We start from the raw sequence: 25,371 nt of genomic DNA on the forward strand, positions 1-25,371 counted from the left end.
CACCACCACCAAAAAGCAGCACATGCATTTGGTGAGGTCAATTAAGAACAACAATTCTGTCTAGTGGTGTGGATGGCAATAAGTAAAACAAACCATGCCTGGAAAGCTGCTTTTAATTTTTTTTAATGGCTTAATTAGAAGATGATCTTGACCAAAATGGTGCCCCTCCCCTCAAAGTGGAGCCCAGGGCATGTGCCTTGCTTGCCCCACCCTAGCTATGCCCCTGATGATATGAATAATGAAACATAACAAAGATGTAAGTTATTGAATAATCCAGAGAACAATTAAACTTGGACAAAAGATTGGCTAGTTAACATCTCCATTTTGATCAGTTAATATCTTTAATCAAACCTGTGGTTAGAACAGAACCTCAACATAGTTGTGTACCATAGAACGGTTGTTCATTAGATACTAAAATAAGAGGAATTATTCTAAATACTTTTGAAATGACTTCTTAGATTATTAACTTTAGATTTTAATACTTTACTCTTTGGCACTAGGGAATATATTACTAGTCTTACTATCGTCTGCACATTGTAAAACATCATCGTTTAATGTCCGTTTTACATACTGACATGGGTTAGATGGTTTGACAGAAGCTGACCAGGTTCCAGTTGTCTGTTTTGGCATGGTTTCTATGACTGGATGCCCTTCCTAATGCTAACAACTTCACAGAGTGTGCTGGGGGGTTTTTATATGTACTACTGGCACGGGCACAGGTGCATTTTTACGTGGCATGGGCACAAGTGCAGTCTACATAGCATTGAAATGAGTACATTCTATGTAGCACTGGCAACTACAAAGCAAAGACCTTTCAGCTGAAAGAGGGAGTGGGGGGGGCATGACTGTAAATAAATATAATTAAATACCTACAGACCCAAGTTTAACCTATATTCCCAAGTAACGCTGCCTATAAAGAGAAAATATTCCACCCAAAAATCTGGACAGTATTCCATGTTGACTTTGTAAAAAATTATTTAATATAAGCTTGTACTTTGGTGTTCCATCTCAACATTAATTGCTTCTGTTATAGTCCAAGGCCAACCAAAACCTTGTGATTAGATTTGCTAGATGAAAACTGAAAGAATCTCATCATTATCATCAGTGTGTGTTCATTTTCTCCTTGTTTTGACATCACATAGTAGTTTCTGATCTTCTGTGAAAACGTGTCTGATTGAGGGAAATTATCTTGGAAACAGGTGAGTTCTAGCAACAAGAAGTGCATCCAGCCATGGAAAGTCTGTCAGCAAATTCTGTCTGACCTATGCAAGCATGAAAATATGGACATTGAAATAATGCAGATGAAGCTTGCTAAGGAAAAGCATATTAACACATGTCTAGTTAGCAATGTATTTGTTCAGAAAGAGAGCACTGCTCCACATTTCCTTAAGAATGATACCATAGTAATAATTTTTTCTTTTCTTTTAACAGGTTTCACGTGCATGTAAGCATGAAATCAAGCGTGTTATGAGACAAAGAGCACACAGTGTAAATTTAATGCCTTCAATTCAAAATGCTTGTCTGCAAAATTTGGGGCAGTATTGTTCATTTGAAACTGATAAAGGACAGGTGAGAATGTGAATTTTGGTTTGTGTTTTCTTGAAATGTTTATTATGTTTCTGCTATAAGTACTTGACAGTTTAGTCACCTTTTAAAAATAACAACTCACAGAGACAGCACATCTCAAACAAACAAACAAACAAGCCCACAACACTAAAACCCTTTTATTTTTCGAATAAAATACAGTTCAAATACTGAAAAGATAGGCTTTTAATTTTTTTCAAATTCTTTCAAGGAGATTCCATATTCTTCACAAAGAATACACCAAAAGTGGGGTCTTTTCTTGTTCAGAGTCAGAAAATACTTGAAACTTAAATTGCTGCTAACTTTCTACAAAGTATGACTACAATCTACTCTAGAATTCTGCTCACACATCTTGGAGGAAGTATATGCTTGTGAGTGCAAAAAGATACATATATAAACCTTTATCTACAACTAGCTCATAATGTAGTTATAGTTCAATCATACTCACTGTTACTAAAACAATCTCTATTCCTCTGAATTGGACAGATCTGTTCCCTTATTTAAATTTATTTGTTCATCTGCATGAAAGGAAGGTTAACAGGGCAGAGTTTTTGTGTGTGGAAGGTGCGCAGGTACAATAAACACCAAAAATGTGCAGAAGATAGATTCCATAACATGGGGGAAAAACTAGAAGTAGTCGTTAGCTTCCATTACCTAGATGTCCAAGTCAGTAGTGGGGGTGGATGTTCTGAGAGCATAGCTGCTTGGATAAGAATAGGCTGGGCAAAGTTCAGAGAGCTCCTATCTTTGCCAGTAACTAAGGGCTTCTCGCTCAGTGGAAGGCAGACTGTATGATGCCTGTATGTGAACAGCCATTCTACACAGCAGTGAAACATGGGCTGTGACTGCTGAGGACATACATAGGCTTGTAAGAAATAAAACTATTTTGCTCCGCTAGATGTGTAATGTCAGTGTGCATGCACGTCAGTGTAAGCGTCCTGAGAGAAAAGTTGGACATATGAAGTGTCAGATGTGGTGTGCAAGAGAGACGACTGCTGGTATGGTCATGTGATGTATATAGATGAGGACAGATGTGTGAAGAAGTGTCGCCCTCTAACAGTGGAGGGAACCTGTGGATGAGGTAGACCCAGGAAGACATGAGACAAGGTGGTGAAGCACACTTCAAATGTTGGGCCTCACAGAGGCAATGATAAGTGACCGAGACCTTTGAAGAAACATTGTGATGGAGAAAATCCATCAAGCCAATTGAGATTGTAGTCATAGCTGATACTAGTGTCACATAACTGGCGTGTTAAAAACACCTTTCAATCATTGGCCAAGATGCTGTACTTGTGAAGACCTGCCGAACTCAGTGAAATCATAGTCGTGGCTGATGCCAGTGCTGTCTGACTGGCACCTGTACTGGTGGCGCATAAAAAGCACTGTTTGAGCATTGGGTCTCATGGAGACAGTGACAGGTAGCCAAAATCTTTGGTGATATACCATGCTTCTGTAGACCTGTTAAGCCAAGTGAGACTGTAGTCATGGCTGATGCTGGTGTAAGGTCATTGGCACCCGTGCTGGCGGCACATAAAAGATATCCACTATACTCTCGAAGTGGTTGGTGTTAGGAAGGAGATCCGACCATAGAAACCTTGCCAAATCAGACTGGAACCTGGTGCAGCTCCCCGGCTTACCAGTTTTCAAACTGTCCAACCTGTGCCAGCATGGGAAGTGGACATTAAATGATGATGATTTCCTTGGAATGATGGAAACAAGGTAGACAACCATTAAGATTTGAATTTATAACACAACCCAACTAAAACTACAAACTACTTAGCATGATACTCTATTAGTTTGACCAATTTTGGAGAGATGAGAAACACTTCTTGCATTTTATTTTACCATTTTAAACAAAAACGAATGAAACATTTTTCTGATATTTTCCCTCTTTATGCTTTTAAAAATTAGTAAGACCTTTATTTTAAATATTATGTCAGCATTAACTCATGTCCAAGCATTAAATCTATAGTGAGTGAGTGAGCTTCTTTATCTTGATTTTAAATACTAATTAGTTAACAATGAATTGGAACAGCTATCTCTTGACAGAACATTTTTTTTATTGTTTTATTGTAGCATTTACTCAAGCAGCTGCCAAAATACTAGATATAATATTGTTGATTTGTATAAAATGTGCAATTAAAAATGTTTACATTTTTTTTTATCTAGGAAGTAAGATGTTTGCAAGATAATTATGAGAAATTATCTGATGAATGTCAAGAAGCTGTACGTACCTTTACTGAAGATGAAGATGAAAACATTGAGCTGGATGCTATTCTCATTCGAGCATGTACACCTATGATAAAAAAATTCTGTGAAGTAAGCATTTTTATGAAATTATTATGTAAATGTTGTCTTAACAACTTTTCTTTTATTTCCACATTTTTTCTTGCCAGATGACTTTATTTTGTAGATTATTTGAACAACCAGCTGAGCTGATTAGTAGTAGTTTGTATCCTATAACTAATGTTGCATTGTGCCTCTGACCAAGATAATTTTTAAAACCGGAGTACACCTATCTGCAAGTAAATAGTCCAGTGCTGTAAAATCAAAAGTTTTTGCTAGAGATTTCATAACTTCAACAGAAATATTAATGCACATGTTGGGAAACACTCAGATGGGTAAATGTACATCTATGCATCTTAGAATGTAAATGAATTTAATATCTGCAACACAATCATTGGAAAATCAGATAATTATATATTTCTCAAATTAAGCTGAGATTTACATTGATTTTTCTCCTTTACAGGAATCTATACATAGAAATTGTTGCAAAAATGTAAGCAATGTACTCTGAATAGCTTATTGTTTTGGGGTAGTAAAATCAGTGAGGATAAAGACATGGAGAACATACTGAAATGATGGCATTTTAAGGGTCAGTTCATGCATCTATAATGAACACCTGAATAGAGAAACTGCATGTAGAAAGAGACTTCATTGAGTAGAAAACTTGTGCATATTTTTCAGAAGCAACTAACTACCTGTTTTTGTGGTGGCACAGTATATAGAAGCTTGGCAGAAAGGCAACCATAGAGAAGTGTTTGCCTGTGTATGTGGGGTTTAATAGTAAAAATGGAGGGTGGAGTACCATAAGCAAAATTTTCAGAAAGACATACAATTTTGAATATGAAAACACTATAAATTCACTCTGGAAGAAAATGATTAGTGAATGTATTTAGGTGACTTCCACTTTGTGATTTGCAGTTGAACTGTTAGCAGTAAGAAGGGTATCTAAGTGTAAAAAGTTTACTTCACAAATATAATCTGCAAGCATGAAAAAATGCAAGTGAAACTTAAAAATATCTCTTCCAACTAATTTTGTTTTCCACAGTTCTTAAAATTAATAGTATTTTTTTTTTATATATGTAGCATGATTTAAAAAAAATGTTCATACTTTTATCAGATTGTTCCAATAAGATTTTGTGTTTCTCTATCAAATACATTGATAAATCTAAATAATTTTCGTTTGAGTAAAATTAATTAAATTTTAATCTAAGGATCAATTAGATAATGATGTCGATCCATCTGAAGTAATGGACTGCTTAATTGAACACAAACATCACCAAGATATGAATAGAAAATGTGGTGCTGGAGTTGAACATCATCAACTGGTAAGTTACTATTTCTTTATCTTAAAGTAACTTAAACAGTAAAAACCTTTGTTTCTTCTCTTAACTGATATGTTGCTAATTTGTATTCTCAGTGGGTATCATTGTGAATTTTTGAAAATGCTTAAATCTAACTTCTACTGTACCTTTTCTTGGAGAGCATCCAAAAAGAAACATTTTGATATCTCATTTGTGAAACTTGGTTGAATATTGTAGGAAACATGACAATTTGAATGATCAGTGAATTGGTCAAAATCTTGACTAATTGACCTAAATTAATAATTAGCCATATTTGTGATGTCATATCTTTGAAACAGGTGATAATCATCTTCAAATTTCACAAATTGGAATAGCAGTTGCGTATTTATTTTTAGGTTCTTGAAAACAAAAAATTTTTTTGCAATTTTTTTTTTTATGTGAAGCTTATTTTGTTGCATGTAACAAAAAAATGTCAATTGCACAGTGTTTTCCAACCTAGCGAAATCCAAAAAGTAAAATCCACAGGACTTGATTTATGGCACATTTATAGCAGTAGGTGTAAAACTAAATAAATCCTGAGATTTTTGGACATGGTACTATTCAGTAAAATTTTAATGGACTATTAAAAATAGCTGTAACAATCAGGTGAACCTTTTTTGTTTGTCTCAGATGATTATCATTCCATATCCTGTCAACTATTAGTTTGGACTTTGATTTCAGTATCCATAAATCTATGAAAAGATGAATGTACAAATTATTGCCATCTTCAATTGCCAAAGGACAACACATTGAAAAACTTATATTAAAATTTTCAAGAATATTATTGTTCTTACTTTAGAAAAACTTATTTTATTAAAATTTCAATATTTGTAGCAATTTTTCTCCTTTTCTATTTGTAGATCCTTTTAAAAGATTATCGATTCAGCTTTAAATTTAAAGAATCTTGCAAGCGATCTGTTGCAGCCCACTGTAAGAATAAGAAAACGAAGTAAGTTTGTGACTGAATTAAACTTTTAAATTTGAAATTAGATAAGATAAATGCTTGTTTTCTAAAACTTTGTACAACAATTGTTTTTATAATTTTACAATAATTTTTTACTGTGGCTTTCTTTTCATTTTCATAATAATTTTCTGATCATGAGATCAGTTGATGGAATATATGTAACGTTTCAAACAAATTATTTATATAGATGTTTAAAATGTTCATATTGTTATGTGATAAATACTCTGTGTGTAGATAGTAGGGAGTCATCATCATCCCTGTTTTAATGTCCACTTTTCATACTTACATGGGTTGGACAGTGTTTATTGAGGCAGATTTTCTATGGACAGATGCCCTTCCTGATGACAGCACTCATTTCCCCATAGTCAGACATGTTTCTGAAGAATCCTGGAAATGACTGACACTGCTTGTATGACAGTAACACTCGTGTCCAACTATCACGATATCAAAAAAAGGAGAGACAAAATACACACACAGATTCCATTTACCAGATCCACTCACAAGGCTTTGGTCAGCCTGGGACTGTAGTAGAAGACACTTACCCAAGGTGTCACACACATTTGTGACTGAACTTAAAAACCATGTGGATGGGAAGTAAACTTGCTAACCACACAGCACTCTTGTGCACTCAGCTTGATGTAGAGTATTTGCAGGAATTCAAGATCACAATTGAGAGGAAAGGTCTAACAGGCTGATGAAGTCCAGTGAGCCTTCTTTCTTGGATAACTCATGTAGCATTGTGAAATGAAACCTCGAGTTCTATATTTAAGAGATGAGGAATTATGTACATTATTTACAATTGACGGATATTTGTCCTCATCTTGTTTGTTGTTAACACAACGTTTCGGCTGATATACCCTCCAGCCTTCATCAGATGTCTTGGGGGAAATTTCGAACCTGGGTTCTCATTCCTAAGGTATTTTTGATGTTATTGTTATTATAATAATAGTGGTTAAGAGTTCAGGCTACTAACCCCAAGATTCCAAGTTTGATTCCAGGCAGTGACCTGAATAATATTAATAATAATAATAATAATATCAAAAATACCTAGGAATGAGAACCCAGGTTTGAAATTTCCCCAAGACACCCGATGAAGGCTGGAGGGTGTATCAACCGAAATGTTGTGTTAACAACAAACAAGATGAGGATAAGTATCCGTCAATATATTCCTCAGTCTTTTTAGTGTTAAGGGCTAATGTGTTATCAGTGTACTACATCACTATATCAAGCAACATACTGACTCCTGTGGTCAATGATCAGATTTACTACTATGATGCCTGCCAAGTTAATGATGGTAAAGATGACTGGGCAGATAGGCACAAGCAAAGACAGAAGGGAGTAAGAAGGTTGGTGCACTAATATATGTGTGTTGCAGAGAGAAGGTGAATAGTTTCTCAACCTGACAGTGCTTTCAATGCATGAAGTGTCTACTTGACTTGTGCACAAACATTTCAGAATATTGTTCTGATATTCCATTTTCAAATCAATAATGAGAATGCATAATTTCAAGTATTTAGATTGTCAAAGTAAGTTACAGCAGATGACAAAGGATTTCTTTCAGAACATACACTTGAACAACATATATAAACCATCATTTATTGGAAGAGTAGAGGCATTTTTATATCTTTCACTAATACCTCTTTCATGTATATATATTAAAGAGACATAAAAGTGCTTATATTCTTGTAATAAATAATAGTCTATGTATATTGTTATATGTATGCTGTAACCTACTTTGACAATCTAGATGCTTTAAATATATTACGCATTCACATTCTGTACTCAAGAAGACCCACCTACCACAACAGAATTGAGATTCTAAAACCAGTCTAGATGAGATGCAGTTTGGTTTTGTGACAAGTAGAACCACTACTGATTCTATATTTCTGGTAAGACAACTGCAGAAGAAATACCTAGCCAAAGATAAACCTCTGAACTTGGCTTTTGTTGGCTTGGAGAAAGCTTTTGACGGTCTCCCCGATTCCTTATCTGGTGGTCAATGCAGAAACTAGGGATAGATGAGTGGTTGGTGAGAGCTATACAAGCCATGTACAGGAACCCTACCATCCAACCCATGTCAGCATGGAAAATGGGTGTTAAATGTTGATGATGATGATGATAGTAATGATGACATTACTGATATGAATGTTACATCTCTTAGAATTTCTTCTATTAATATTTAATTCATAATTTTTTTAGGCCTGATGTTATTGCTTGTCTTAGTGAACATGTTCGCAATGACACATTATTAGATGAAAAACATCGCATTGAGAAAGATTGTCGACACCAACTCAGAGTAGAACTTTTACAAAGAGTAAGCAAAGCTTTTCTATTCTGTTTTGTTATTAATTCCACTCGCTCTATTTTAAAAAAAAAATTGTGCATAAATGTAAAATGTATTAAATATTTTGAGTGTTATCTATTTATTCTTGCAAAACAAACATTTTAGATATTTCAAGTGAGGTGGGCAAAATATTGGTTGTCAGATATTTGTTTGTTACTATTTATTTATTTGAATCTTTATTTTTCATCAAGAATTTTAACAAATTAGTATTATTTTCTTCATTGTTCATGACTTTTTGCTAACATTCTGCTAGCTTGTGAGCATGTTGTTGGTAGAAATCACCAGGTTTTAACTCAATTATTCATCAAGCCATGTTTTTCTCCATGTTGTTAAACGAAACTCCTTGCAAACTGGTGGAGAGTAACTGAAAAAATGGTGATAATCTGAAGGTATTCTATCAAGAGAATATGGTGGGTGGAGTAGAACTTCTCAATCAAGCTCTTGAATTGCACTTTTGGTCAAATTAGCAAAGTCATTCATTGGGTTGTTTCACTTACATTGCCTTGTTGATCCAGTGCATTTGCTGAATGTAAAGATCTGCATTGAACAGGTGATTGCTTTCAAGCATTTCATAGTGGATTAGCCCTTTCTAATCTCATTGAATGCAGATTGTTGTCTTGTGTGGAGTCTACTCTGGCTTGACTCAAGATGGTGAATGCTTGTTGAGACTCAGCCATTTTTCCTCTGCTTCATATTGATGTAAAGACCCCATTTTTCATCACTGGTGATGATGTAGTAAAGGGGTGGGGGGCTTTTGGGACACTATCATGTGAGTATCGCATCAGCTGCATCAGTTCTGTAGTAGGTTGGCATAGGTCTTTATGGATGAGCTCATTCAATTGATCCTAATTGACCTGAACAGGTCAACCAGAATGTGGAAGGTTGAAAACCATTTCTGTGCAGTTCTTTTAGTAATGTTTTTGTTTGTATACAGCACAAATGTCTCGAGCAGCCTTTGGTAAGCTTGATTGAAAGTGAAGAGAAGTCAGTGTTCAAAATGTTATATGTTTAAAGTGAGATAAAGTTCATTCAAATTTCAAATACATGAAACAGAAGTTGTAGTGAAAGAATAACATATCTGACAACCTAATAGTTCCTGTAATCCTCTTCTGCAGATTTTCCAAAACTCCCTGAATCCAATTCTCTACACATATGTACTCTATATTTTACCTTTCACTTGATACATGGTATCACATATTGAGAATTGCATCTGGGAATTTAGTATTGATTCTTTTGTTAAGCCTAATTCCAATTTTTGTAGAGCAGGAATGAAGGCAATATACTATTACAGGTACCTAGTTTGAACCTAGAAGTAAGAAGAAAAAAAGCAAGTCTTCCTTATATTTAAGCACAATGGAAAGTGGGGAAACTATACTCTGTAATGTATAATGTCCATTTGCTATCCATTTATGAATTCATTTATCAGTCATTTAAAATGATACATGAGTTAAACTATTAACATTGCTTACATTTTAGGATTCTAATTTTTGATTCTAATGTAATGAAAGTAACTTCATTCTTATGTCATTGGTCTTGGTATTTACTTTTCCATTAGATGATGATTTTCAAATTTTCATATCTTTTAGCATGTAAGGTATATTTTGTCTTTATTAAGAATAAATTTAATTATTCTCAATTACATTTTCTATGTCAGTGACTGTCCTCATTCTTTTTTTAGTAAATTTTCAAATTTGTTTTTCAATTTCTGATTTTTATGTATTTTTTTTTTATTATAGAGTGAAAGCTTGAATTTAGACCCTGAGTTAAAAAAGGCATGTGAATTGGACAGAAAAAAATTTTGTGCTCATAAGTCTCCAGGAAATGCTCAAGTAAATATTATATACTGTATTTTAATTTTTTTCCCCTGTTGTAATGTCTCTGTTTTAATATTACTTCACTGAATTAAAAGAGAACGGTGGTGCTCCTGCATGACCGCAGTCATATGGCTGAAATGAGTAAAAGAGTAAGTCTTGAAAAATTGTATTTTGAATTCAGTTTTTTTTTTTTTTTTTTTTTTTTTTTTTTTTTTTTTGCATTTCAAATCTTTTTATGTCCACAGTATCTCCATTATCTACTAGCAGAGGTACCTGGTGTTTCCTGGGAATGAAATTGTTCCTTATATATTAGAAGGAGAAAGCAAAATATGTTGTATAGAAATATGTTATTTTTAATTTAATTTATTCTTCAATTGGGATACATGATGGAATCAGTTTGCTGTTGCTGTGCAGAGGTCTCTAGTGACCTTACTCTGGCTACCTGTACTCGTCTCTGCTTCACTGCAGAATACTGGTCATCTACATCTACCTTGTCTCCTTTTGTAGAGAGTAAGAACATTTTTCTCAGAAACTTAGTTGAAGATCAAAATGGGGATTAAATAAAAAATGAGTGAAAGCTACATGAATATTTTCGCAAGAGTGATTGAAATAAATGGCAATTGTGGAACACCACACACACACACACATATCAAACATCAGTGTCTCTTTCTACCCCACTTTCCCCCTCTTTTTGTGCCAGCTTTCTTTCACCTTCACCTATAGAACATACAGTATCAAACAGCAGCATCTCCTGCTCTCCCTCTCTCTTTCAACTTCTTCTATAAAAGCTTGTTTTGTCTCTCTGTTTCTTTCTCTCTTCTCTCTGTCTTTTCTCACTTTGTTTCTCTCTCACCTTCTGTAATAGTTCCTCTCTTTTAGTCTATGTCTGTTTTGCTCCCTCTCTCTTTCTAACTCACTCACACACACTCTTTATATTTCTCCCTCTATTGAAAAACGTTGTGACAAATGAGATGGAGAAGTAAAGAGCCACTTCCTCATTTTACTTCTCTGTTTCTTTCTCTCTCCACTCACTCCCTCATTGGCATTATGCACAGACATACAAATATATATATATATAGATAGATAGATTTCATATTCTCTCTTTTTCTCTTACTTTTCCCTGGAAGTAAAATAAGTATCTTATTGGAAAAAGTTTTGGAAACTAAAATTTGATTTCATTTAAAAAAATGATTTAATTTGAATGAATACAATTACTTTTATTCTTTTACTTGTTTCACCCATAAGACTGTGGCTTTGCTGTAGCACCACCTTAAGAGGGTTTAGTCATTCAAATCAACAGTAGTATTTATTCTAAGGTCCCAGGACTTATTTTAACCTATGTCTCTTTTTTTGCTTAACTGTTAAGTTACAGAAATGTATACAAACCAACACCAGTTGTCAAGTAGCGAGAGACAAACAGAAACTCAAAGTGCGCGCGCGCGCGCACACACACACACACACGCACGTACAGTGGGCTTCTACACAGTTTCATCTATCAAGGTCACTCAGAAGATATTAGTCATGCTGAAGTTATAGTAGAAGGTACTTGCCCAAGATACCATACAATGATACTGAATCCCATATGACATAGTTGTGAAGCACACATTCTTTACTATCATAGTTTGTTTCTATTTAATTCAGAGTTTGTCAAATTTGTTACCTTTAATTATGATGACATCTTGAATTAGTCAGTTTGAGTTTCAATTCTATTGTTTGTGTCTTCTAAAATTTGTGTAAATTGCCCTGTACTCATTTTCCCTGATAGTATTTTCTGAAGCTATATTTTAATTATATAAAGCAATATAGTATTAAAAATCTGTTGTATGTATTTAGTATTATCTAAGTTAAAGATATTTAATTTGGAATCTTATTGAAAAATTGAAATATTTTATATAACATTTTTCTCTTTTTCTCATCAGAAACTTTTGTAGACTATTATTGACTGCAATGTATTTTTTATTTAACTAGATCATTGAATGCTTGAAAGAACACCAACCCCGTCTTTCTAATAATTGTCATAAGGTTATCTTTAAAAGAGAGGTTAGTATACTTCATATACTGTTTCTTCTATTACTTATTGCATCCTTCCCTCCTCTGATCATTCCTCACTGTGTTTCTCACATACAGATTACATTTAATACTTTACAGTCCTTCCTCCTAACAATAACTACATCCATTTATTTTGATAGTCTAAGACCTCCTCTCTCTTTTTAAAGAAATTTATGATTCTTTTCTTTCTTTTTCTTCTGTCCTACAAAGAAAGCTGATAGTGTTGATAACAGCATTGATTATACTTTGAAAGTAGTCTGCAAGAAAATGATCAAAGTAAGTATTACAAATTTTATTTTACTTTAGTAAATAACAACTTTTGTGCAATTGTCTAAAAAAATTCCTTTAATGTGTGTGTCTGTAGCATGTAGAGGAAGAGTGAGAGGATAGTATTTTTTTTACATTATGTATTTGTTTTGCGAGATTCTTGTTGTGAAATCATGTGTTGAAACAGATATTGTTATATTCGGTGATGGTCATTTTTTGCCAATTAAACACATACACTATTTATTTGATCTTCACTTTAGCCTTATTATTATTATTATTAATAATTTTAGTTTATTTGTTTATTTTTAGTGTATTTAGTTCAGAGAGTTGTTAAAGAGATCACAACAGAATGCATGACAAAAGAACTTTGACAAATAAACTAAAAATATTAATAAGGCTGAAGTGGAGATCAAATAAATAGTGCATGTGCTTAATTGGCAATGGACGACCATCCCCCAAATATAACAGTATTTTTGTACTTTTTAGAAAATGTTAGAATGTTGGGTAAAATCCCATTTGGTTTGTGAAATGCAAGTTTCTTTTATTTGTGTGGTTCTCATTCTCCCAATATTTTCATTAGTTTCTTCATCTTCATATATTGGTGCTATTAGAAATGCCAGTCAGTGTACAACACAATACCATTAATAGGTGAATGTTGACTAGATAAGAAAACATACAAAAGATGAATTATAACACTATTAATCAGTTAAGCAATCAAATAATGTTAAAAGAAAAAAAACAAAAACACCTGTAAAAGACAATTACATCAAGCAGGAAGTTGCACCACCACAAATGCAATATGAATAAGCTTTCATAATTTTTTTTTTTTTTTTTTTTGTTATCATAAATCTAAGAGTTAGGCGTTAAACATTTATTCATTGCTAAAATGTTTGTACTTCAAAACTATTATATAATTTACTTTTAATTTTGCTTTTCTAGCATTACTGCAATAACTACAAATCCGTAGAAATTTTATATTGTTTGAAACAACACAAAAACGATGAAGACTTTGATCCAAATTGTAGACAAATTGTTATTCAGCGACAGAAACTTCAGAATACAGGTAGGTTTGAAGCATTTCTTATTTCCCAAGAAACTGTAATGTTACTCGTACCTTTGAAAATAAAGCTTCATTTTCATTTCTCTTCATGTAAGCAATACCAGATGAGTTTACCAACCTATGTTCATTTTATAACTGCTAGAGGAATAAATACCCAGAACTGATTTTGCCAGAGTTTGGTACTAGAACACACTTTTAGCTATTCATCTTATTTACAAATATTGATACATTACAAATAATTGCTAAACTGTTGGTCTTCTAGACAGAATATTTTTTTAAAAAAACTAGTTTAGATAGCAAAGATTTCTGTATAAGATGTTTCCCAGCAGAAAGATTGTTCTGTTAAAAATTAACTGACCTAATTAATGCCTATAGCTAAATACTTTCATTGGTAAAATATATATTTGGAATTTACATGATGAAAGCAACTTCTTGACTCTAAAATTCTTTCAGCTTAAAAATTTTTTATTGTGTTTATTTTTGTGTAATTGTCTTTGAAAACCAGGATTAATTTCTCAAGTAATTTCTTTTTCAGATTATCGCCTAAATCCTCAGCTTCAGCAGTCATGTAAAATGGATATTAATAAATTTTGCCATCAAATAATTATTAACACCAAAAAAGATCAAGACCTTGAAGGCAAAGTCATTAATTGTTTAAAAAAGCAGTTTGTTCATCAAGTAAGTTATTTTAAATTTAACATTTAAGTAATAACTAGCAGTGTAGCCTGGCGTTGCCCGAGATTAAGTTAGGATTATTAAGCTAATCAAGTGCTTTGTTTCAAACCAAACTAAGTAACACCCGACGTCAAATTTGTGTGAAATCCATTGAAATTGGTAAACTTCTGGCTGAAAATGGGTTGCAGACAATTTGATTGGGAAATCCCATAAGGAATCAGTTTATCGATTTTTCCACTCATCGATTGTTTTTTTTTCTTCTTTGGAGCACTTAAAGCATTCAAAGATCCCATGAATCCTAAGTAACGCTGGCATCAAGTTCGAACAAAATACATAAAAATTGATAAAAGTTATGGTTGAAAATGGGTGTAGAAATCCTATAAGGAATTGGTTTATCGATTTTTCATCCTGATTGAATGGAAAACCCCGTAAGGAATCAGTTTATTGATTTTTCACCCAAATAGGACTTAGCCGAACACAACATTGCTGATTCAAAAAATCTATATTTATACTTTAAAGTTGCTTTTCACACCCAACCCAGTTCTGCAGAATCAGTGTTGCGATGGGAAGGCATGGGTTGGCCCATGGGTTGGGAACCCTTCCAGCAAGGAAAATAGAACACACAAAAGGGCTCTCCATCCTCTGTGTCAGAAGAGGTTATGTTCGGATCACAACTAAGCCCTAAGCTAACCTAGCGAAAGGGGGCTCGGGAGCCTCTAAAAGGCAGCGACTAATCTTGATCTAGTCCTAACCCCTCCTTGGGGTACTATTAGTCAAGGCTGCATCGAAGATATGCATTGGAGAAGGTTGCCTCGGAGATCTGCATTAGAGAAGGTTTGCAGGCAGCAAGAATGGTCTAATATACAATACAGTGGATGTGACATTGGCTATGCCAGTTTACCTTTGCCACCCAATTTCTTAGAGTGCAAAGAACACAAAATAGCACCCACCATAACAGGTTCTATACAGATTATCTAAACAGTGATACAAAAATACTAAAAATGAAATATCATCAAGACTTGTGATCACATTCTGTTACACAGCAACCTTCAACTTCCACAGTCCTTGATACAAACCACCTCCAAACACCCATACACATAAAAAGCCTCTATTTCTCTCACTCAGCTTGAACAAACACAAGAAATACATATACTCACAAATAGCTACAACATTAATAATCTGAGTGGCCCAGACACTGTGTTGGTACCAACAATAAGTGCAGTTAAACAGCACATATTGCACTCTGGTCAAGTGTAACTTGCTCACTTCTGTTATGGTCACAACCAAAATCTGCAGTTGTATAGAAATAGACTGGACAGTGGAGACAACACCATATATCTGAACTGTCACATTACACCTCATATAATTCATTACTGCATCTCTGTATGTACAATATAGTCTTCAGCTAGGCAAACATAGCTTAAGTGGAAAGATAGATACGTAGGTCATGCTTTATTGTTTGATCAGGGCTAACCAGGAGCTACACAATGACAACAGGGAGCCAATTTCCTTTGAGCAATAGACAAGCCAGGAGATAGACAATATTTCGTCTCAAAATTACATTTCTTTCAGATAATACATGTCTTGGCACGTAAAAGCACCCACTACACTCTCGGAGTGGTTGGCGTTAGGAAGGGCATCCAGCTGTAGAAACTCTGCCAAATCAGATTGGAGCCTGGTGTAGCCATCGGGTTTCACCAGTCCTCAGTCAAATTGTCCAACCCATGCTAGCATGGAAAGCAGACGTTAAACGATGATGATGATGATCACAATATAAAACGTTATACAGTTTACTAAATGCTCACATATTTAGGGCAAAAATGCTCTAATTATGTCTAATTTGTCTTTTGTACTTACATATTGTATAGTGCTTAGTCTCCACTGTTATTTTATGAAAATTTGGGTTCAATTTCTTCAGAAAATTTTGGAAGAATATTTAAAGCTTTTATTTCATTCCCTTTATTCACTCTTTATAGTTTCCTTTCATTCATGAAATCTTCCATTCTTTGAATTTAAACAAATGTTTTCCTATTCAAACGAAAATTTAACTTGTATAAAATGTTTTATAAATTTTTGTAGATGCTTTCAAAAAATTGTGAATATGAAATACAGGAAATTATCAAAGAAGCTGCTTTGGATTATCAACAAGACCCTATTTTGGCAAAGGCTTGTCATGAGGAAGTAAGTTTTATATTGTTATTGTCACATTCAATTTTTTTTTTTTCTGCAGTATATTTTAGAGGTGGGGTAACTTAATAATTAAATTCACACAATATCTGCACACAAGTATTTGAGTTGATATTAACAATTTTTAACATTTGCTTTATGAGGTAGTGGGGAGGGATCATTAGAAGTAATAGATAGCTTCTGTTAGCTTGGTGACCAAGATAGTAGTGGAGGAGGAAGTTCTGAAAGTGTAATTGATAGAATTAGAATTGACTGGACAAAGTTCAGAGGGTTTCTATCTTTGTTGGTAACTAAAGGCCTCTCTCTCAGAGTGAAAGGTAGATTGTATGATGTCTGTATACGTACAGCTATGCTACATGGCAGTAAAACATGGGCTTTGACTACTTAAGACTTGCAAAGGCTCAAAAGAAATGAAGCTACCATTGCTCCGCTGGATGGGTAATGTCAGTGTGAACGCTCAACAGAATGTAAATGATTTAAGAGGAAAACGGGGTATAATAGGCATTAGGTGTGTGCAAGAGAGAAGACTGCACTGGTTTGGTCATATGATGGGTTTGGATGAGGACAACTGCGTAAAGAAATGCGAAGCTCTAATCATGGAGGGAACCTGTGGAAGGGGTAGACCCAGGAAGACATGGGACAAAGTGGTGAGAAAGGATCTTTGGATGCTGGACTTCACTGAGGAAATAACAAGGGACTGGGAGTTGTGGCAATTTGCTGTGCTTGAGATGTATAATAAGGCCATATGCATCATATGGTTAGTTGAAGGGAGAGATGAAGAACAAGAGTGAGAGGAAAGTGGGAGAGAGAAGATTTAATGATGTGCTGTAGGGTGGGGAAGGAAAGGTAAATAGAAAGAGACACATTTAGGATACAATATTTAGCAGAGGGTAATGCTCTGCTGGTTAGGTTAAAGAAAAGCAGATAGGGAGAGATGGACATGGGAGGCAGTTACATTAAGAGAGAGAAGCAGATAGCATTTGTATTGTCAGAAAAAGTAGATATAAACAAACAGTTGGATTGAAATGAAATGAAACCAGCTTTATTACTGCAAACTATAGTGGTGATGGTGGTCGTGTGTTGATACTGGAAAGTATTTTTTTCTATTGAATTAAATCTATAATAGTCTTCTTTTACCTATTTGTTCATACATGATGTTTTAGTTTGTTAGAAAGGAACTGGAGTGAAAGAGAGGAAGAGGGAATATGAGAGTGTGTGAGAGAACAGATAGCCAGTTGATGCATTATAGTGTCTCATGTGGTTAGTGCAAGTGTGAGGTAAAAGAAAGAAAATTGTTAAAGACATGAAGAGGGGAATTACATAGTTAAAATGTTTGTTGAAGAGGTAGGAAGAAAGAGAGAAATATAAAGTGCATAGTAGAGGGAAATTTTAAAACCATATAACTTATTATTGTGACTGGAAGTGAAATAACCTAGCAAAAAAAAAAAAATGCAAATCATCCTTTCTTAAATAACTTCTCTTAATTCCTTTTCGGTGAAATTTCCACAGGTTCCACTAGTTTTTTTTTCTAATATATTAAAGTGATGCTTCAAATGCGATTTACAAAATGTTCTTAAATTAATCTGTTGTGAAATTTTGTCTCAAAACTACTTTAATTACAGGTAGGTAAGCATAGGTAAAATATAAAGTCTAACATTAGTTATATTTTATTAAAATATCACCATATGAAATGAGTTATTAGATAATTCTATATTATATAACTATATATGTATTTAAGGTAGAAATATCCAATTATGTATGGTCTGTCTTCTTTTGTACTTTGTTTACATTTTACATAACAATTGGTCTGTCATTATGATATAAATTACTTGAAATGGAATAGATAAAAGTAAATAGCAGGTTTTGAGTTTTGTGCATGACCAATTGGGCCTGATTTCTTCAGAAAATTTTGGAAGAGAAATATTTAAGAAATTTTCATTCCCTTCTCTTTCTGAAAACATTGTTTGTACTACTGATGACTAACTTGTTTTTACTAAAAATAAAACATCCTGTTTGAAGTCCAAGACATGTACTTGATGCATGAATTTCTCAGTTATTACTGTGATGTACCATTTAACTGCAATGTTTTACTGGTGTAGAAAAGCATGAAAGAAGCAGATACAACTACATCAACTTCATTTTGATGGTGCACAGAGAACAGGTGATGGAAAACTCAGTATCTACAGTATTGCAGTGAAAAATTGACAGATTTTTTTTCAATCATATGCTTTGTTTGCACACTTGGAAAGCATTTCTCATTTGCTTTTATATGATGATATTAATTTGTAAATCTGCAGCTGTCCTTATCCTCAATTGTTTTACTTTGTTTCATTTCATATCTCATGTGATAAAGCTATATATAAAACTGAAAAGGGTGGCATGCTGGCAGAATCGTTAGCATGCCTGGCAAAATGCTTAGTGGTATTTCGTCTGCCGTTACATTCTGAGTTCAAATTCTGCTGATTCGACTTTGCCTTTCATCCTTTCGGGGTCAATTAAATAAGTACCAGTTATGCACTGGGGTCGATATAATCGACTTTATCCCTTTGTCTGTCCTTGTTTGTCCCCTCTATGTTTTGCTCCCTGTGGGCAATAAAGAAATATATATATATTATTGTTGTTCTGTCCCAATTTTTTTCGACTGGATATATTTATAGTATTGTTGTTGCTAGCTTTTCGTAAAGTTTTGATATCTAATTCAGTGTTCCTTCATTGTTTGGTTTTAGATCACCCAGTATTGTTTTGAAGATGCTAATAAAAGAGATAATGAACCATATGAGGTTGAAGATAATGGTAAAGGGCGTATTTCAGAATGCCTGAAAGATAAATTGAAAGAGGGTTCCATTAAAAATAAAATGTGTGTCAAGGTTTGTGTTGTATTTTTTTTTTCCATATTTTAATATCACTAGGTTTTAAAAATTAGCCCTAATAATGAATTTAGGATTCCACCCAGCTTCTTTCTGTTTGCCATGGCTATGTGTATTTTCATTTCAATTTCAGCCTGATTCCCCTTTTCGTTTCAAAATACTTATGTGATAAATTTGCCGATTAAAATGTACATGTATATTAATTTAGTATTAATAATTCTGTGCAGCACAGAATTTTGTCAGTGAACATGTTGCAGTCTCAAAGTGACGAAAATATTTTGACAAATTAAATTTAAATGTTGAAGTGAATCTAACAGTTTTTGTGTGTTATTTTAAATGGCTTATAAACACCTGCCACGCTGCAATTGTTTTCGTTCCAGCACACGATCTCAGATCAGGTCACTTGCTATGCAAGTATATCTCTGCAATTTTATTATTATTATGATGATAATAATAATAATAAAAATACTACAGCTTTTCTTCTAAGCCCATCCAGCTATGTAGTGTGTAAACTTAGTATGCACAAGGTCTGAGCCCAGTGTTTGTCATATATTTAAAATAGTTTCCCAAATATTGTTCCATTTTCTCACTGCTGTTCATGAATCAACTGCTCAATTGCTCGCTCTTTTTTGAATCAACAGCTAAGTTATTATTATTCAAATGTGACTTCGCTAATGAAAATTTTTCATACACCCTACCCCAACAAATTACTCTATATTTCTTTTCTTCTTCACATTTCCTCCTTCATACACTATGCCTACTTCTCACTCCCCAATCCTGTCCTCATGGCCCTGTTTCTCTGTATCATTGCTATCTGGTTGTACCCCTCCCCCCACTATATACCCAGGTTTTTGCCAGTCACTTCTCCCTCTCTCTCTGCACTGTCTAATCACACTTCTTTTGCAATATCCTGCCACTTATATTATGATCTTTGAACCTCAAGGGTATGCCCTAGCACTTGCCACCATCTATATCTCTCTCTTCCTTTACTCAACCATCCCATTTATATTCTGATCCCTGTCCTTTCTGAGTATACCCGGCACTTTGCCACCATCTCTATCCTGCTGTCTCTCTCTCCTTCAGGTTAGGTAACCATGTATCTCTTTAGTGGCAGCACACCTGTTTCTGTCTTCATTCCTGATCTCTCTCTCTTTCTCTCTCTCTCTCTGGCTGGCTCACCATGTACCTCCTCTACAATAAGACACCTGTTTCTATCTCTCTGTCTCATATAACCTTTCATCTGACACCTCTTCCAATGCCCCCTCCCCTCAAAGGATTTTTTTGTCTTGCAAGGTACTTGGTGACCCTATTAGTGCAGGTACTACTTAAAAAGTATCCAGTCCACACTGTAAAGTGATTGACATTTGGAAGGGCATCCAGCTGTAAAAACCTTGCCAAAACTGACCCTGTCTGTGCTTATGCCACGTGAAAAGCACTAAGTTCACTGTGCTGAGTTGTTGGTGTTAAGAAGGGCATTCAGCTGTAAAAATCCTACAAAAACAGTCACAGAAGTCTGGTGCAGGCTTCTTCCTAGCCGGCTCATGTCAAACCATCTCACCCATGCCAGCAAGGAGTGCAGATGTTAAAAGATAATGATGACAAATTAAAATGCGTCATTGATATATTGGATGTTTGCTAATTTCAACTAGTGGTCAGCATACCTAAAAATGTCCGAGGACCGTGAATTCTATTTAAACATAAACAATAAGAGAGATCACTATGTGGATCCCTTGTATGCTAAAGATAGACATTAAACCATCTTACCTCTAAATCTGTGTTACTAAGTTAAGAATACAGATTTAGTGGTAAGACGGTTTGACGTCTATCTTTGGCATTCAAGGATCTATGTAGTGATATATTGTTTATATTTAACTCCTAAATTATCTAAATAGCAACCTAGCCCTTGAAGTCCATACAGGTAATATTCCCACCAGTCTTCCATAGTTATTAATATAGAAGTGAAAACTTTTATATTCTATTCTTAACAAAACAAACTCAATTGAACATAACTTAACTAATAATATAACTAATTCTAAGTGAGTTACACTATTTCATAACCAAAAGTTAATTAAAACACTCCATAGATATTAAATATTCATTATTCTTATTAAATCAGAAACTACTAAAAGAATACTTATCATTAACAATTATTCTTAAAAACCTTGTTACAATTAAAGCTAAATATATAACTGTTTAAAAGATAATATAAAGTTTTACCACTTACATGTTATCTGGACACACAAGGTTCAAGTCAATTATTTTTATAATATATATATATATATATATATATATGTACAAAAATTTGTAAACTGGAATAAGCCAAATGTATTTGATTTACATATTTTCATAAAATATTGTACTTACTTAACTAATCATTACATAAAATTCAAATATTTGTACTTTTCTTACAGGAAATTGCTAGAATCATTTATGAAGGTTCTTCAGACATACATGTTGATCCAGTTTTACATACAGCTTGCAGAAGAGATATTCAGATCTTTTGTCAGAAAGTTCAACAAGGAATGGGACAACGTACGTATTGATTGTGATTTGAATGTTTTATTTTCTTAAAACTTGTTGAACTGTTAAATTCTTCATTAGTTTAATCCTTTAGCATTCAAATTACTATCAAATGTAATGCTTATTTATTCACATTGTTGGGAATTAATTATGTATTATCTTGTGGCTTCAAGATTTCAATGATTGTTTATTTTTAGAATAATTTTGTAGAGTTAGTGTGAGAAGCTGGATCTGGTTAGTTTGAACATAAAATTGGTAGAATATTTGGACTAGATATGGCTGGTTTAAATGCTAAAGGGTTAATATAGTATAATGTTATGATTTAAAAAAGATAAATGAAAAAAATTCAAGAATAAGTTACCTAGATTTAAGAAGCATTGAAAGCTTTTGTCAAACTGAGTCAGCCAGTAGTTCTTATTTGGAGCTACTGCTTTCCTTGAAGTGTATCAGGAGCCATGTCTCACTCATTCCATTTTTGGTTGACAGAGTGGACTGGGTGCTTTCCATGTGGTACCAGTGAGGTGTTTTAGTATAATATTTATTAAAAATGTTTCTTTCAATTATTGCCTACCATTAAATGCAAAGATCTGTTACAATTATATTCTGCACATCTTCATCTGCTAGTGAGAGATGATACATTTGTGAACTAATAAAAACAATATTTTATTTAATAATTAAAATTTCATTATTTGATAAAAGTATATCTGCTAAGTTTTCCCTTACATTTATAGAAATGTCATGCTTGCTATCTGCTCTTGAGAGCAAATTGCAATTGAGTCATCAATGCAGTGAAAGATTACAACAAAGGAAAGAGATGTGGGAGTATGCTGCTCATGTGAGTACTTCCTTGATATAATTTTAATGAAATTTGGAAAAATTTTCTTGATATTCTGTTTATCGTATTTATTAATACATAATTTCTATTTTTGTTTGGTTTTTAATTTATGTAAATAATATATTCTACAAATGATTCAAATTTTGTCGTCATCATCGTTTTTTTAACCCATTTGTATCTCTTTCCCTATATACAGCCAATAACTCCTTTTTGACTTCTGTTATTCATTTACTTTTCTTATACTTTATGTGCATTGTACTACATTCTGTACAGACGTTATACCCTCTCTCATTATTTCTTTAAATTTCTTCCATTTGGCTCACCAGTCCTCAGTCAAATCGTCCAACCCATGCTAGCATGAAAAGCGGACGCTAAACGATGATGATGATGACATCATCAGTGTCATTTTCTTTTCTGCTTTCCATTCTGGCATGGGTTGGGTAGGTTGTTATAGTCCAACTATGTTCTTCTTCAGAGTTATTCCTCTCCTAGGCATGGTTGGGGGACCATGCCTCACTTGTTGAGGAGTAGGGGCCGAAACCGGACGTGGTTCCTCCTGATGATGTCTTGAGCTAACTGGATCCTATAAAGGAGCTGTTGTGGTAGCAGACCACGAAACATGGTTGAAATTCCTTCCTATTCTGGCATGGTTTCTATGGCTAAATACCCTTCTTAACACCAATCAATTTACAGAGTATATTGGACGCATTTTTTTATGACACCAGCACAGAGATTGTCATGTCCCCTATAAAAAAAGAATAAGGGTCCTCTCAACTCTATGATGTTTCTTCTTGCTTATCAACCACTTCACAAAGTTTTGTGAAGTTTCTTTGTACTGGTTCCTCACTGCTCTATGTTGTCTTCAATCATTCAAAGTAGCATGACAAATAGCGAGTGGAAGAAATGACAATTGCTGAAGATGATCCAGGAGTAGAGGAAGAAAAGAAGAGAGCATGATGAGTGAGTTGATGGTGTGCAAGAAGAGGAAGAAATGGTAACAATAGTGTTGGAGGAGTATTTAAAACTTGTAAAGGAAGGGTGTAAAGAGAGAGGTAGGGTAAACGACAGCTACTTGTTTGTGGTTAAGAGGGTGGAGGATTGAGCAATGGACAAATAGTTCTAAATGGATTATGAACAGTGCTCAAGTGCACTCCAACTTATCAAAGGTGCATGTGCAGTACAAAAGTCAAGAAAGTGAACAGTGTATGAGTCATGATATACATGTGTGCATGCATATGGAGTGGGGGATATTGAATTTAATGTTGGTGAATTTCAGGAAGCATGGAGGTTTCAAAGGATGCAATGTCTTGGCAACTAACAACTGATGCAGGTAGTTTGTTCCATGCTTCAGCAACTCTGAGCGTGAAAAAATGTTTCTGAAAGTCATGGGAGCTGTGCTGTTTTCTGACTTTGTAGGCATGCCCACATGTGTTAGACACATGGAGCTCAAAAAGGTGCTTAAGGTGGTTGTTGGTACAATGGTTAATAATTTTGTGGTTGTTTATCAAGTCAGTTGCCAGACTTTGGAGTTTGAATGTATGTATGCCCAGGGGAGCAAAACATTCAGAATATGGTAGATGCCCGATGGAAGGTATTCACTTGGTTGCATGTCTCTGAACAGTTTCCAGGAGGTCAGTGTCCTGAGCAAGATAGAGGTTCCAGACTGGTGATGCAAATTCTCAGTGTGGCCACACCATAGCCACATACAGCCTTAAATAGATAACGGGAGAGCAGCTGACAAAGGTCTTGCTGAGTGATGCCAGGACACCCTCGGCCTTCTTGACAATTTTAGAGATGTGCTTTGTTCAGCACAAATTGCTGCTGATAGTAATGCCCAGGCCACATTCACTAGAAAACTTCTTGATATTAGTGCTGTGGATACTGGGTTTTTCCTCCCAAAATGCATGGTGGTACACTTGTCCACAGCCAGCTTGAGTTGCCCGTCTGTGATTCATTGTTGCATTGTGTCCTGGTTCAATTGCAGGAAAGGTCTATAGTGTTCAGGATCTGTCTCTCTTATCTTAAGGACACATGATTATTTCTGAAAGTTTTATTTTGGTGTAAATTAGATAAATTTAACTCTTTATATTCTATTCCATCTTATTTTGTTTAGTATAAAACTTACTGGGCCAATTTTAGGTTTGTATTGAATTATTTTGATTTAGTTTCCATCAAATTTTTTATAAACCTCACTTGTATGTTGATACAAGTGTTGGGCCTCATGGAGGCGAAAGTGGCTGTGTTCCTTTCGAGCGTTGAGCTTCATGGAAGCTAAGTGACTGAATTCCTTTCAAGCATTGGGCGTCACAGAGGCAAAGTAACCGAGTTCCTTTTGAGCATTGAGCCTCATGGAAGCAAAGTGGCTGAGGTCCTTTTGAGTGTTGGGCCTCATGGAGGCAAAGTGGCTGAGTTCCTTTTGAGTGCTGGGCCTCAGAGAGGCAATGACCGAGACTTTTGGCATTATATCATGCTTGAGAAGAAAACCTATCAAGCCGAGCAAACTCGCAGTCGTGGCAGTTTCCAGTGTCACGCAAATGGCATCCATGCCAGTGGCACTTAAAAGCACCCATTACACTCTC

The 25,371-nt window shown here is 34.5% G+C and overlaps 1 protein-coding gene across 1 annotated transcript in view; it reads left to right on the forward strand.

Moving 5' to 3' along the window:
- Positions 1 to 25,371, forward strand: part of LOC106878935 (Golgi apparatus protein 1) — a 72,834-nt gene that overhangs the window by 41,238 nt on the left and 6,225 nt on the right. The window contains exons 11-24 of the mRNA XM_014928303.2: positions 1,432 to 1,569; positions 3,754 to 3,903; positions 5,082 to 5,195; positions 6,071 to 6,159; positions 8,374 to 8,488; positions 10,255 to 10,347; positions 12,301 to 12,372; positions 12,592 to 12,657; positions 13,588 to 13,711; positions 14,244 to 14,386; positions 16,463 to 16,564; positions 19,297 to 19,437; positions 21,849 to 21,969; positions 22,689 to 22,792. Coding sequence (XP_014783789.1) covers positions 1,432 to 1,569; positions 3,754 to 3,903; positions 5,082 to 5,195; positions 6,071 to 6,159; positions 8,374 to 8,488; positions 10,255 to 10,347; positions 12,301 to 12,372; positions 12,592 to 12,657; positions 13,588 to 13,711; positions 14,244 to 14,386; positions 16,463 to 16,564; positions 19,297 to 19,437; positions 21,849 to 21,969; positions 22,689 to 22,792 — 1,572 coding nt within the window. The remainder of the gene's footprint in view (positions 1 to 1,431; positions 1,570 to 3,753; positions 3,904 to 5,081; positions 5,196 to 6,070; positions 6,160 to 8,373; positions 8,489 to 10,254; positions 10,348 to 12,300; positions 12,373 to 12,591; positions 12,658 to 13,587; positions 13,712 to 14,243; positions 14,387 to 16,462; positions 16,565 to 19,296; positions 19,438 to 21,848; positions 21,970 to 22,688; positions 22,793 to 25,371) is intronic.

This window comes from Octopus bimaculoides, chromosome 1 (genome assembly GCF_001194135.2).
Source record: "Octopus bimaculoides isolate UCB-OBI-ISO-001 chromosome 1, ASM119413v2, whole genome shotgun sequence".
NCBI classification, from domain to species: Eukaryota; Metazoa; Mollusca; class Cephalopoda; order Octopoda; family Octopodidae; genus Octopus; species Octopus bimaculoides.